This window comes from Leptopilina boulardi, unplaced genomic scaffold (assembly GCF_019393585.1).
Source record: "Leptopilina boulardi isolate dan_hultmark-lab unplaced genomic scaffold, ZJU_Lbou_2.1 LbouV2_114, whole genome shotgun sequence".
NCBI lineage: Eukaryota > Metazoa > Arthropoda > Insecta > Hymenoptera > Figitidae > Leptopilina > Leptopilina boulardi.
Window position 1 is genome coordinate 157,337 of NW_026137657.1, and position 12,241 is coordinate 169,577.

Sequence of the window (12,241 nt, forward strand, 5' to 3'; positions counted from 1 at the left end):
TTATTTTAATCCAATTTTGCTTATTTTAATACCAAAATGGATTAAAATAAGCAAAATTGGATTAAAATAATAAGCGTTGCAGCTTATTTTAATGCCTTTTAATTTTCTGTGAAAATAACTAATTCAAACATAATTAGTTATAAAATTAACTAATTCAAATATAATCAGTTAGAAAAATAACTAATTCAAATATAATCAGTTAGAAAAATAACTAATTTAAACATAATTAATTATGAAAATAACTAATTCAAACATAATTAGTTATAGAAATAACTAATTCAAACGTAATAATTTTTTTTATATCTATATTTGAACTAGTTATTTTAATAACTAATTATTTTAAAATTAGTATTTTAAAAATAACCAATTATGTTTTTGAATCAGTTATAAAAAAAAACCTTTTTTTTAAACAAAAAACTAAATGAAAATAAATATAAATACCTAAATGAAACTAAATAAAAGTGAATAAAAATAAATAAAATTATTTCCCAAAGTGCTTACCGTTTGAAGAAGATCCTTGAGAAAGAGCTGACTATTAGATTTGTGTAGTTTATTTCTCATTAGCTTTCTTGAACTATTATTATCCTTGCCAGAAACCATTCTTGGTTTAACATTGGATCTGATCAGTTTATATTCATCCAGCACGTGTCTCCTTTTATTCTTATTGAACGTTCCGCAAAGCATGATTTTCGAATTATTTGCAAAAATCGTTGCAATAAATTTTGTTTGATCAATTTTTCCCAACCAATAGACATTAATTTCAAAAAATCGAAAAATTGGTTTCAAATAATGGAATTAAAAAAAAAAAAACTGAATAGAACCGAAAAAATTCTTGAAATGCTTTTACTTTGGCGCCATCTTCTTCTTTTTTTTTTACCCCTTCGGAATCTTTTTTGTTTTCAAGTGCAATTTTTTTTTTCCTTATTTTTGAGAAAAAAAAAGCTTTTGCCTCTACCAATATTTAATTAGCCCTTAATCTCTAATGCCCTTCGCTTTGAGATATAATAATAAATGAGGTGTATCGTCAGCTGATACTCTACCCAAAGGGTTTTAGGTTAATCATCCAAGTTATTAGATGTCAGTGTCAAATTTCTTTGATCTCCCTTGATATCAGAAGCAAGTTTCAGAACCCAGTACATAATGATCATGTCTCGGATGTCGTCAACATTTTTTTTTCTCCATTTACAAAAAAAATACTAAGCTTGCACATAACACTATTTATCCAAGTAACTTTTGCGAAATTATTTAAAAAAAAAAATTGATGACTATCAGAAACACTAAAATTTGTTTCTTTTTTTTTTTTTATTTAGAATTTTGATGATCTTTGTGAGAAAATTTTATATTTTATAATATTAATAATTGAATCTCTGCCTCAACGGAGTGAGAGCCAAGAAACGACTGAGGTATCAGGTTTGCTAATAGTGGTCGAAGGAACCCCACCACGTTGATTTCAACAACACCCGGCACCCGGCTTAACTGGACGACCTGGTCGCGTGGCATTCGGCACAGATAAGCAGTGTTTCTCAAAAAAATATACACCTTGCAAAGGATATTTCTGTTTCTCTAATAACAGAGTGACCGTAACTAAACCGCAAAATTCTCAAAACACACCTCAAAAAAAAAAAAGAAACCCCAAAGAAATAGTTGGAGATTTAATGTATATATTATTATAGAAACATTAGCCATTTAAAAATTTTAAAGTTTTAAATTAAAAATTTTAAAAATTTAAAGAAAAAGGAAAAAACAAATTTTTTCTACTAATTAGTCATTTTTTTTCACTAATATTTAGTATAATTTTTATTAATTGCTAACGACAAGATTTTACTGAAGTAATTAGTTAATAACTAATTAATAACTAATTAAAAAAAAATTTGTTATTTTTATAACTAACTCAAAAATAATTAGTTATTTTTATAACTAATTCAAAAATATTTAGTTATTTTTATAACTAACTCAAAAATAATTAGTTATTTTTATAACTAATTCAAAAAATATTAGTTATTTTTATAACTAACTCATAAATAATTAGTTATTTTTTTAATCATCTCATAAATAATTAGTTATTTTTATAAATAATTCAAACATAGTTATAGAAATAACTAATTCCAACAAAATTAGTAATTTTTATAACTGATTAAACATAATTGGGGTTTTTTTTAAACTAATTTAAAAATAATTAGTTATTTTTATAACTAATTCCAAAATAATTAATGATTTTTCTAATTAATTTAAAAATTACTAGTTCTTAAAATATGACCCGTTAACTTTCTAAATAAATAAATAAATAAATAATTAAATAAAATATCTAGTTCAAAGATAGTTATATTTCTGTATAACTAACTGAAAATATAATTAGTTATTTTTATAACTAATTCAAAAATAATTAGTTATTTTTTTAATCATCTCATAAATAAATAGTTATTTTTATAAATAATTCAAACATAGTCATAAAAATAATTAATTCAAACATAACTAATTCTAAAAATAACCAACTATGTTTGAATTAATTATAAAATTAACTAATTATATTTTAGTTAGTTATTTTTTATAAATGTCTGAATTAGTAATTTTTATAACTAATTATGTTTGAATTAGTTTTAAAATAATAACGAATTATTTTTGTACTAGTTATTTTTATAATTGATTCAAACATAGTTGATTATATTTCTGTATAACTAATTGAAAATATAATTATAGTTATTTTTATAAATAATTAAAACATAGTTATAAAAAAAATTAATTCAAACATAATTAGTTTTAAAAGTATCTATGTTTGAATCAATTATAAAATCAACTAAGTATGTTTTAGTTAGTTATTGTTATTAATATTTGAATTAGTAATTTTTATAACTAATTATGTTTGAATTAGTTATAAAAATAGTTAATTAAAAAATAACCTAATTATAAAAATAACTAATTCAATTATAAGTAGTTATTTTTATATAACTGATTGAAACCTAATTGGGTATGTTTAAAACTAATTTAATAATTAGTTATTATTGCAACTAATTCGTATATTTAAAGACTAAATTTGTTTCAATTTTTTTCAAGAATCGATTTGCAGTCCGTAAATTTGTTGTAATAAATAGAGGGAGTCAGAAAGTTTTTATATTCGTAATAGGAATTCACGTGAAAAATAAAATCGTGACTAAAATAGAAAAAAAAACAAAATGTGTCTCATTTATACATTACGATAAACTTTGACAGAAAATTAAATGGTATAACGGGGGTTGCGAACCCTTATAATATACCTAAAGAAACGAATATAATTTTTGTGAGTCAGACAGACCACTTTTGATATTACACACACACACAGAGAAAGTCCAGAAATGCAAATTGCTTGGAAATCGATTCAACGAACTTTTATTTAGTATATGGGATATAGATATATATTGTTACATAGTTAACTTTTGACACGCACACACAACATTGAAATTGTAAACCACGACAGTTTGAATACCTCATGTAAGTTGGCTATCAAACAAATTTATTTATTTTTTTTTTTTTACAGAAAAAAGAAATCCCATTATACTGTTTTTTAAATTACTCTTCAATTTTTGTATATTAGTGCGAATATTATTGTCAATAATTTTCTATATTTTAATTTTTTTTTTTTTTGGAAAGCAAGAGAGGTACTTTCTCTTATTTTCTTTGCTTTTTCATATAATATTATCGTTTTACACACCAATTTATATGGACCATAATAATTTAATATAGAGAAACTCGTAAACTCGAGAAAAATAAATTTTAAATTTGAAAAAAAATATTCTAAGCCAAAATAAAATTTTTATTTAAATCACAGAAAATTTATTTGTAATAAATAAATTTTCTTTAAATCAAATAAAATTTATTTGTAACAAATAAATATTTATTTGCCTCTGAATGTCTAATTTTTTTTTTCTTTTTTGTTTAAAGTAAATAATGTTATTAGAAGATTATTGTTTCACAAAAAATTAAAAGGCATTAAAATAAGCTGCAACGCTTATTATTTTAATCCAATTTTACTTATTTTAATACCAAAATGGATTAAAATAAGCAAAATTGGATTAAAATAATAAGCGTTGCAGCTTATTTTAATGCCTTTTAATTTTCTCTGTTTTTGTATATATTTTGATCTTTTGAAAGAATATAAAATTGACCCGTATATTAACAAAAAAGAAAAGAAAAACTAAAACCATAATTTGAGGTAAAATTTTTGAGAATCCCTGAGATCGTACCTGAGTAATGCGCATGCGTTTCGATCGACAGATGTTTTCTTCTTGCCAACTGTTGCTGCTGTGGCAAGAGGCGAAAAGAACTTGAATTGCATCTGATTTACCAGAGTAAAAGAGAGAGAGAAAAAAAAAGAAATAATAATCTTTTTCAACATATTCAACCCTGCTTTAGAATGTCTCTTTTGAACTCAATTTTTTTTTACGATTAAAAATTATGAATCATGGGGTGAATGTTCCTATTATTCCATCAGATTGACATCTTATGCATATAAAATTTTTTTTTTTAATATTTTATAATAAATAACGCGCTCTGAAAAAAGGGACCTTAGAAGCAAAAAATTATAGGTTATGTTTCAAAATTTCAAAGTGAAAATATACATGGATTAATTTTCAATACAAATTATTGATATTTAAGTTTTTATTACATTGAAAATTATCAATAAAAACTGATTTTTATTCTATATATAAATAAAAAGAAACTTTTAATCAAGGTAAAATAATCGTAAACATAACCTATAATTCGTTTGCTTCTAAGGTCCCTTTCTTCAGGGCGCATCACATATATTACTATTATCAAATAAATATTTATTTGATTCAAATAAATTTTCATTTGCTTTAAATAAATTTTAATTTTTATTTACTTTAAATAAATATTTATTTGATTTGAATAAAAAATTTTATTTACGCCAAATAAATAGGCTAGTAGGTTATGAGATAAATATACGTTTATTTAACTATATATTATATTTGGTTGAAATAAAACATTTCTCTGGGTGTAGAATTAGTTAATGAAATAAAACACAATAATAGAAATTTTAATTAAATTAAATTAAAATATTTAACACATCATAATTGTTAAATCATTGCCGTACTTGAGATAGAAAATTAACTGTTATAAAAAAAAAATGTCAAGGGATCACCTGTTGTTATACATATCACTCTTAAAATATATTTCTTTAAATAAAGAAAAAAAAATTCAGTACAAGAACTGATTGTGTCTTATATATTAAAAAAAAAAAAAAAAAAAAAATGGTTAATGTATATTGTATACATAAAAAGTGGAGTTTGAAACCGGTCACGAGCCACATCACCTGCTCATTCGCTTGTCTTCGTTCCTCATATAAAAATTTTGTACCGCGCTTATATTTTCTTTTCTGTCGTAAACCCTCCCCCGTGAAAATATACGCGCGTCTCATTTTTTTATTTTATTTTTTTTATTTTGTATAGTAGTCTTTTGGCAAAGATCTCTCTTATATATTTTTTGGAGCTCTGTTCAAATCTCAGTATATGAGGGTGAAGGCACCGATCACTTAACTTCGGCAACCACCTGCCTTAGAGAACACGTGCGCTGATGAAGCTGCCCCTGGTTACCATTTCGGAGCAGATGTTCCTATACCTTCTACCTGCAGATTACGCCTGTCTTCTCTCTTTTTTTCTCTCTCTCTCTCTCAAAAAGAACAGATTATAAATTTCCAAATAATAAAAAAGGAACTGGTGCATAAACCAGTAAACGACACATAAAAAAAAGAGAATATAAAAGACCACTTTCGAGTTTTTTTTTTTTTTTTTTGAAATTTATGTGTTTTTCGATTTTTATTGAAAAAAAAGTGTATTCTGTATATAATTTTCATAATTTTTTTTTTATTTTTTTTAAAGAAAATTTATTTAAAAATTTTTATTATTCATGCGGGTTTATTATTTTATGTAATAATTTTTTTTTTAGTTCACAGAAAATTAAAAGGCATTAAAATAAGCTGCAACGCTTATTATTTTAATCCAATTTTGCTTATTTTAATACCAAAATGGATTAAAATAATAAGCGTTGCAGCTTATTTTAATGCCTTTTAATTTTCTGTGTTTCAAATTATTTTCTTTTGTAACCAAGAATATTGACGTAAATTCAAGACAAGAAATTTGAAACAAAAATTTATTTATTTCAAAACTTTTTAATTTTTCTTTTTTTTTGAATAAAAAAATGTATTTAGTACAAAAAAAAATTTTATTTAACGCAAATAAAATTATTATTTAACTAAGAAAATTTTTTTTTTTTTTTTTTTTGAAACAAAAATTTATTTATCTCAGAGACAATTAAATATTTGTTTCAAAAAAAAAAAATTTTTTTTCTTAGTCAAATAATAATTTTATTTGCACTAAATAAAATTCTTTTTCTACTAAATAAATTTTATTTGATTTAAATTAATTTTATTTTGATTAAAATTAATTTCACAGAAAATTAAAAGGCATTAAAATAAACTGCAACGCTTATTATTTTAATTCAATTTTGCTTATTTTAATACCAAAATGGATTAAAATAAGCAAAATTGAATTAAAATAATAAGCGTTGCAGCTTATTTTAATGACTTTTATTTTTCTGTGTTTCTTTTGGTTTAAATAAAAATTCAAATAAATTTTATTTTTCTCCAATTAATGCATCATTTATTTTGGGAAAAAAAAATGCAAAAAATGACACTATCGGTATTTATATGCATAAAAAAAATTATAGAACTACTTTTTCATTTTCTTTTTTTTTTTTTTTTTTTAGGGGAGCAACAGATGCGACATGACTCGTGTCTGCCCTTTCGATAAGAGTCTTGCTCCGCGTGTATATATATAAAGTATTGCATTGAGCAACCATATCTATGTGGCATCAGCAGCCAATAAAAATAAGCCTCATTTTATCGACCTCTTTGATCTTTCCCTTATATTATATATGCAAGGGTCGGAATTTTTTACATTACTATATTTATGCAGAATGTTCCCCTAATTTGTGACATATATCTAGTTAATAAGGGAACAGTAGTTATTCATAATCGTCCTAATAAAAAAAGTTAAATTTGATAATCTCACTTTTAATATCCAATTTATCCTTTATCAAAATTTATTTCCAAAGTTTAAAACTGAATTTTCTTAAATTACACAGAAAATTTTTTTTTGATTTAAATAAATTTTTATTTGCTTTAAATAAATTTTTATTTGATTTAAATAAAAAATTTTATTTATGCCAAATAAATATAGGCTAGTAGGCTTTGAGACAAATATACATTTATTTAACTCAAATATATTATATTTGGTTGAAATAAAACACCTCTCTGGGTGTATTTGCGTTTCAAATATATAGAAATTATTATAGTTCAAATGCAGTTTATTTAATTCAAATAATTATTTGTCTCAAGTAGGTATATTTATTTGCCAATAGTCAAATATGCGATTATTTGAATCAAATAAATATTTTTTAAATATACGATTAAAGACAATTTTTTTTTTAAATAATTGAAACTAAAATTTAAAACTAGTTTAAAATTAAAAATTTGCGATTATTTTTTTATTTATTGTCTTGTTTATCAATGTAATATAAATAAATGATGATAATAATATAAAGATCAAGGAACGCGTAACAATTTAAACAAATGAATTTCATCTATATAATCTGACCATGAAATTAATGGTTTTAAAATTGGGTGTAATCAACGGTCAAACGCGTGAAATGTCGAAATTAATTTTTTCATATTTCATAGATCCTATAATAATAAAAAAAAAAAAAAATTTTGATAAATATTTTAATAAATAAAAAAAATTGTTTTTAAATTTTATTAACAAAGTCAATTTTTTTTTCTTATAGCGCCATTGACGGTGATAAGTGAAATGAATATTATAGTTTTGAAAATTTCCTGCTATACCGACTAACACAATGTATATCCAAGTGTCGATAATAAAATTACAGAACGTTATATGTGGCTTTCACTTATTCCCGATAGATCTCGCCAAAGGATGAAAAAAAAGTTTTTTTTTTTTTTAATTCAAAAATTATAAATTAAAAAAAAAAATTTTAATAAATATTAAAATATTATGAGGAAAAATATTATATAATTTAATAATTTTAAATTGATTTTTTACAAATTAAAAATTGTTTAATATATTGCAAAACGAAAAAATTAAATATTTTCAATTATAATAAACATTTAAAAAGTGCAAAATGGTACTTTTAAAACATTGGTTAATTTTCTTAGAAATTTACATGTGAAAAATTCTGCAATTCAACAAATTTATATTAATCCGAGGCCTACTTGTGCTGGTCAATGCACATTTTTTGAGGGTCACAAAAACAACATATTTACAATTACGTAATTCACATTCATGTTAATAAAATGTAAATAAAAAAAATGAATAAATTTTCATGAAGCACTTTTAGAAGGAAATATACTTGTGTAAATAATATTTTAAAAAAATATATATCTCTCTCTTTTTTTATATTCTCTCATAAAAAAAAACGGGCATTTAATAGTTTACGGAATACGTAACTATTTCTTAATTACATAGTAAATTTTCTGTGCGCAGTAAATTTTTTTTATATTACATATCAATATTTCTGAAATACAACGTATTTTGAAATTTCTTTTTTGCATAGCAATCTAATTAAATAAATAATTTTTCTTTTTTGTTACAGTTTCCAAACCTATATATACATCATAAATAACATCTGTTGCTGGGCTGATAGAAATAAGAAAGGTAATTTTGTAAATATATTTTATTTATATTGAAAGATTTATATTGAAAGTGTAGTTATTGGTTTTCAGTTTTAATATATATATATATATATATATATATATATTGAAATATGGAAAATATTAAATTTGCCTTTTTGAATGTGAAGAAGTCACCGCATTCGTATAGAGAACATCGTAAAGCATGCTAGTACGATACGATCCGTTCCGGGTTGCTAGTCTATTGATCGACCGCCTTGACCGACCTCTAGGTATCGCGCCAAGTGCAAGTGCAACCCATACGATCGACAGTACAATGACCTCTGACACGAATTAAATTTTCAATTATACATTTTTCTCATTTATCACTTTCCTTTTTACAATTTTAATCCTCGCGAGTAGTCGCGAATCATATATAAAAAAAAAAAAAAAAAACGAAAAAAGTAAATCTGGTCCTTATTGCAAAAAAAAATTACAACAATTTATACAATGATTAAATTATTAACAATTATTTCCATAATTTATACAATTATTTAATTAATAACTATTGCAATAATTTAATTAATAATCATTGAAATAATTTAATTAATAATTATTGCAATAATTTATATAATAATCTAGTTAATAATAATTGCAATAATTTAGTTAATAATTATTGTAATAATTTATACAATAATTTAGTTAATAATTTAGTTAAAAATTATTGCAATAACTGATACGATAATTTAATTAATAATTACTTAATTAATAACTATTGTAATAATTTAATTAATAATTATTGAAATAATTGAATTAATCATTATTGCAATAATTTATATAATAATCTAGTTAATAATAATTGCAATAATTTAGTTAACAATTATTGTAATAATTTATACAATAATTTAATTAATAATTTAGTTAAAAATTATTGCAATAACTGATACGATAATTTAATTAATAATTACTTAATTAATAACTATTGTAATAATTTAATTAATAATTATTGAAATAATTGAATTAATCATTATTGCAATAATTTATATAATAATCTAGTTAATAATAATTGCAATAATTTAGTTAAAAATTATTGCAATAACTGATACGATAATTTAATTAATAATTATTTCAATAATTCAGTTAATAATTAGAATAACTTATACAATAATTTAATTAATAATTATTTCAATAATATTGTTAATAATTGCAATAACTGATACAATATTTTAATTAATAATTATTGTAACAATTTATACAATAATTTAGTTAATAATTTAGTTAAAAATTATTGCAATAACTGATACGATAATTTAATTAATAATTATTTAATTAATAACTATTGTAATAATTTAATTAATAATTATTTCAATAATATTGTTAATAATTGCAATAACTAATACAATATTTTAATTAATAATTATTGTAATAATTTATACAATAATTTAGTTAAAAATTATTACAGTAACTGATACAATAATTTAATTAATAATTATTTCAATAATTTAGTTAATAATTTCAATAACTGGTACAATATTTTAATTAATAATTATTGCAATAATTTAATTAATAATTATTGTAACAATTTATACAATAATTTAGTTAAAAATTATTGTAATAACTGATACAATAATTAAATTAATAACTATTTCAATAATTTAATTAATAATTATTGCAATAACTGATACGATAATTTAATTAATAATTATTTCAATAATTCAATTAATAATTACAATAACTGATACAATAATTTAATTAATAATTATTTCAATAATTTAGTTAATAATTGCAATAACTTATACAATAATTTAATTAATAATTATTGTAATAATTTAATTAATAATTGATACAATAATTTAGTTAATAATTATTGCAATTTAAAATTTATTTTCAAATGAAAAAATTTCGAAATGTTATATATGCGATATTTTTCCTTTGTGACAATTTGATTATTGTTACAATTAAAAAAAAAGCCGTACGGAAAAAGTAGACAGTGACTTTTTGCATTATGCCCTTGAAATTTAATTATTCCTTTCATTTTTATAAACATTTAAAAAAAAAAAAATATTATCTAATGATTGAAAAAAATTTTAACTCAAAAGGTCAAAAGTTTAAAATCAAACATTTATAGTTATTTAACAAATAAAGTGCATATAGAATGAATCATCGATATATCACGTCATTATAGGGAAATTAATTACTATATTTAAAAATATCCTTATAATTTATGAATGAAAATACATTATTTATGTTTGTATACTTAAATATATTATTTTAATTTCAATGGGAATTAAAATTAGTTTTCACTAAAATAGAATTATTTTTATATTTTCTGATTATTAAAAAATAATTATTATTCAAATAATACCTATTAATTTAATAAATAATGAAAATATACATTAAATCAGAGGAACAAATTAATTATAGAAATACGTGGAAATTGATATATATGCCCGATATTCGAGAAGTTGTCTATTTATTAAAATCTAGAACTTGCTGTTCTAGAAAATTATTAAGATTATTACTGTATGCCAATTGATGCCAATTGCGAAGCGTATCTCCGCGTATATATAAAATACATTCGCGCAATTTCTTCAAAACGAAACTGAACTAACTTCTCGGATCAAATATTTCATTTTCGATTCGTGGAAATTATCAATATCGAGAATTTTAATAGAGCTAAAAAAAAAGGAATTGAAAATTTTTTCCTTTTATTCTGTTTATTAATTTAAATAATAAAAGGTATTACATATTTTTTATTTTAAAAAACAGTTTAATTAATAATAATTTGCAAACTAGAATTTTTTGGTTTTTTTTTTTTAACTTTTGAGATTAAAAATACAATAATAACTCACCACTGTGAGATTATCCAGCTCTCCCAACCATTCGTTTAGAAGTTGTTCCGGATCTGTTTCATTGTCGCTGTCTTCGCCTCCTTCTTCCTCGTATCTTTCCATTTTCAAACTCTATTCCAGTTTGGAAAAAGTTAAATTTCAAGTCTTCTGAAATTTCAAAGAAACAAAATTTATTGTTATGAGGGAAAATAAAATTTTATTATTATTTATATGAAATATCATGTAATATTCAAAATTCAAAAGAAAAAGGAAATCGCACATTATATTTATGAAACACAAATATATGCGGAATACACCGAGAGAAAAGATTTCTTTGATTTAAAGAAACCAGTTTCTTTGACTTATTTTCTTTCATTCAAAAAATAAAATTTTCTTTGAAACAAAAAAAGCTTTTTAGTTTCAAAGAAAATTTCTTTGATTCAAAAAAATGTTCTTTGAATCAAAGAAAAATTTATTAAAGGAATTGATTTCTTTGAATTAAAGAAATCTTTTTTCTCGATGTAGAAAAATAAGTTGCTGGAGAAAAAGAAATTATATCATATAAATAGAAATAATTATTCAAAAATTGAAATTTTAATTAATTAATTTATTATTATTATTTGTTTATTTTTATCAAATAATTATTTGTAATTTTCTATTCTCAAAATTTAAAATATTTTGCAATATATTTTATTCTGTGCTCCAAAACATCAATTTTTTATTTTTTTTTTTTGTT

At 21.5% G+C, this 12,241-nt stretch overlaps 1 protein-coding gene across 2 annotated transcripts in view; it reads right to left on the reverse strand.

Annotated features, from left to right (window-relative positions):
- LOC127282408 (amyloid beta A4 precursor protein-binding family B member 1-interacting protein) overlaps positions 1-12,241 on the reverse strand; it is a 95,699-nt gene that overhangs the window by 63,725 nt on the left and 19,733 nt on the right. The window contains exon 2 of one of the 2 annotated variants that reach the window (XM_051306632.1): positions 11,527-11,673. In XM_051306632.1, coding sequence (XP_051162589.1) covers positions 11,527-11,628 — 102 coding nt within the window. In that variant the 5' untranslated portion in view covers positions 11,629-11,673. Of the gene's footprint in view, positions 1-501; positions 1,400-11,526; positions 11,674-12,241 lie in introns of those variants that run through there. The other variant, XM_051306623.1, reaches the window with a different exon arrangement.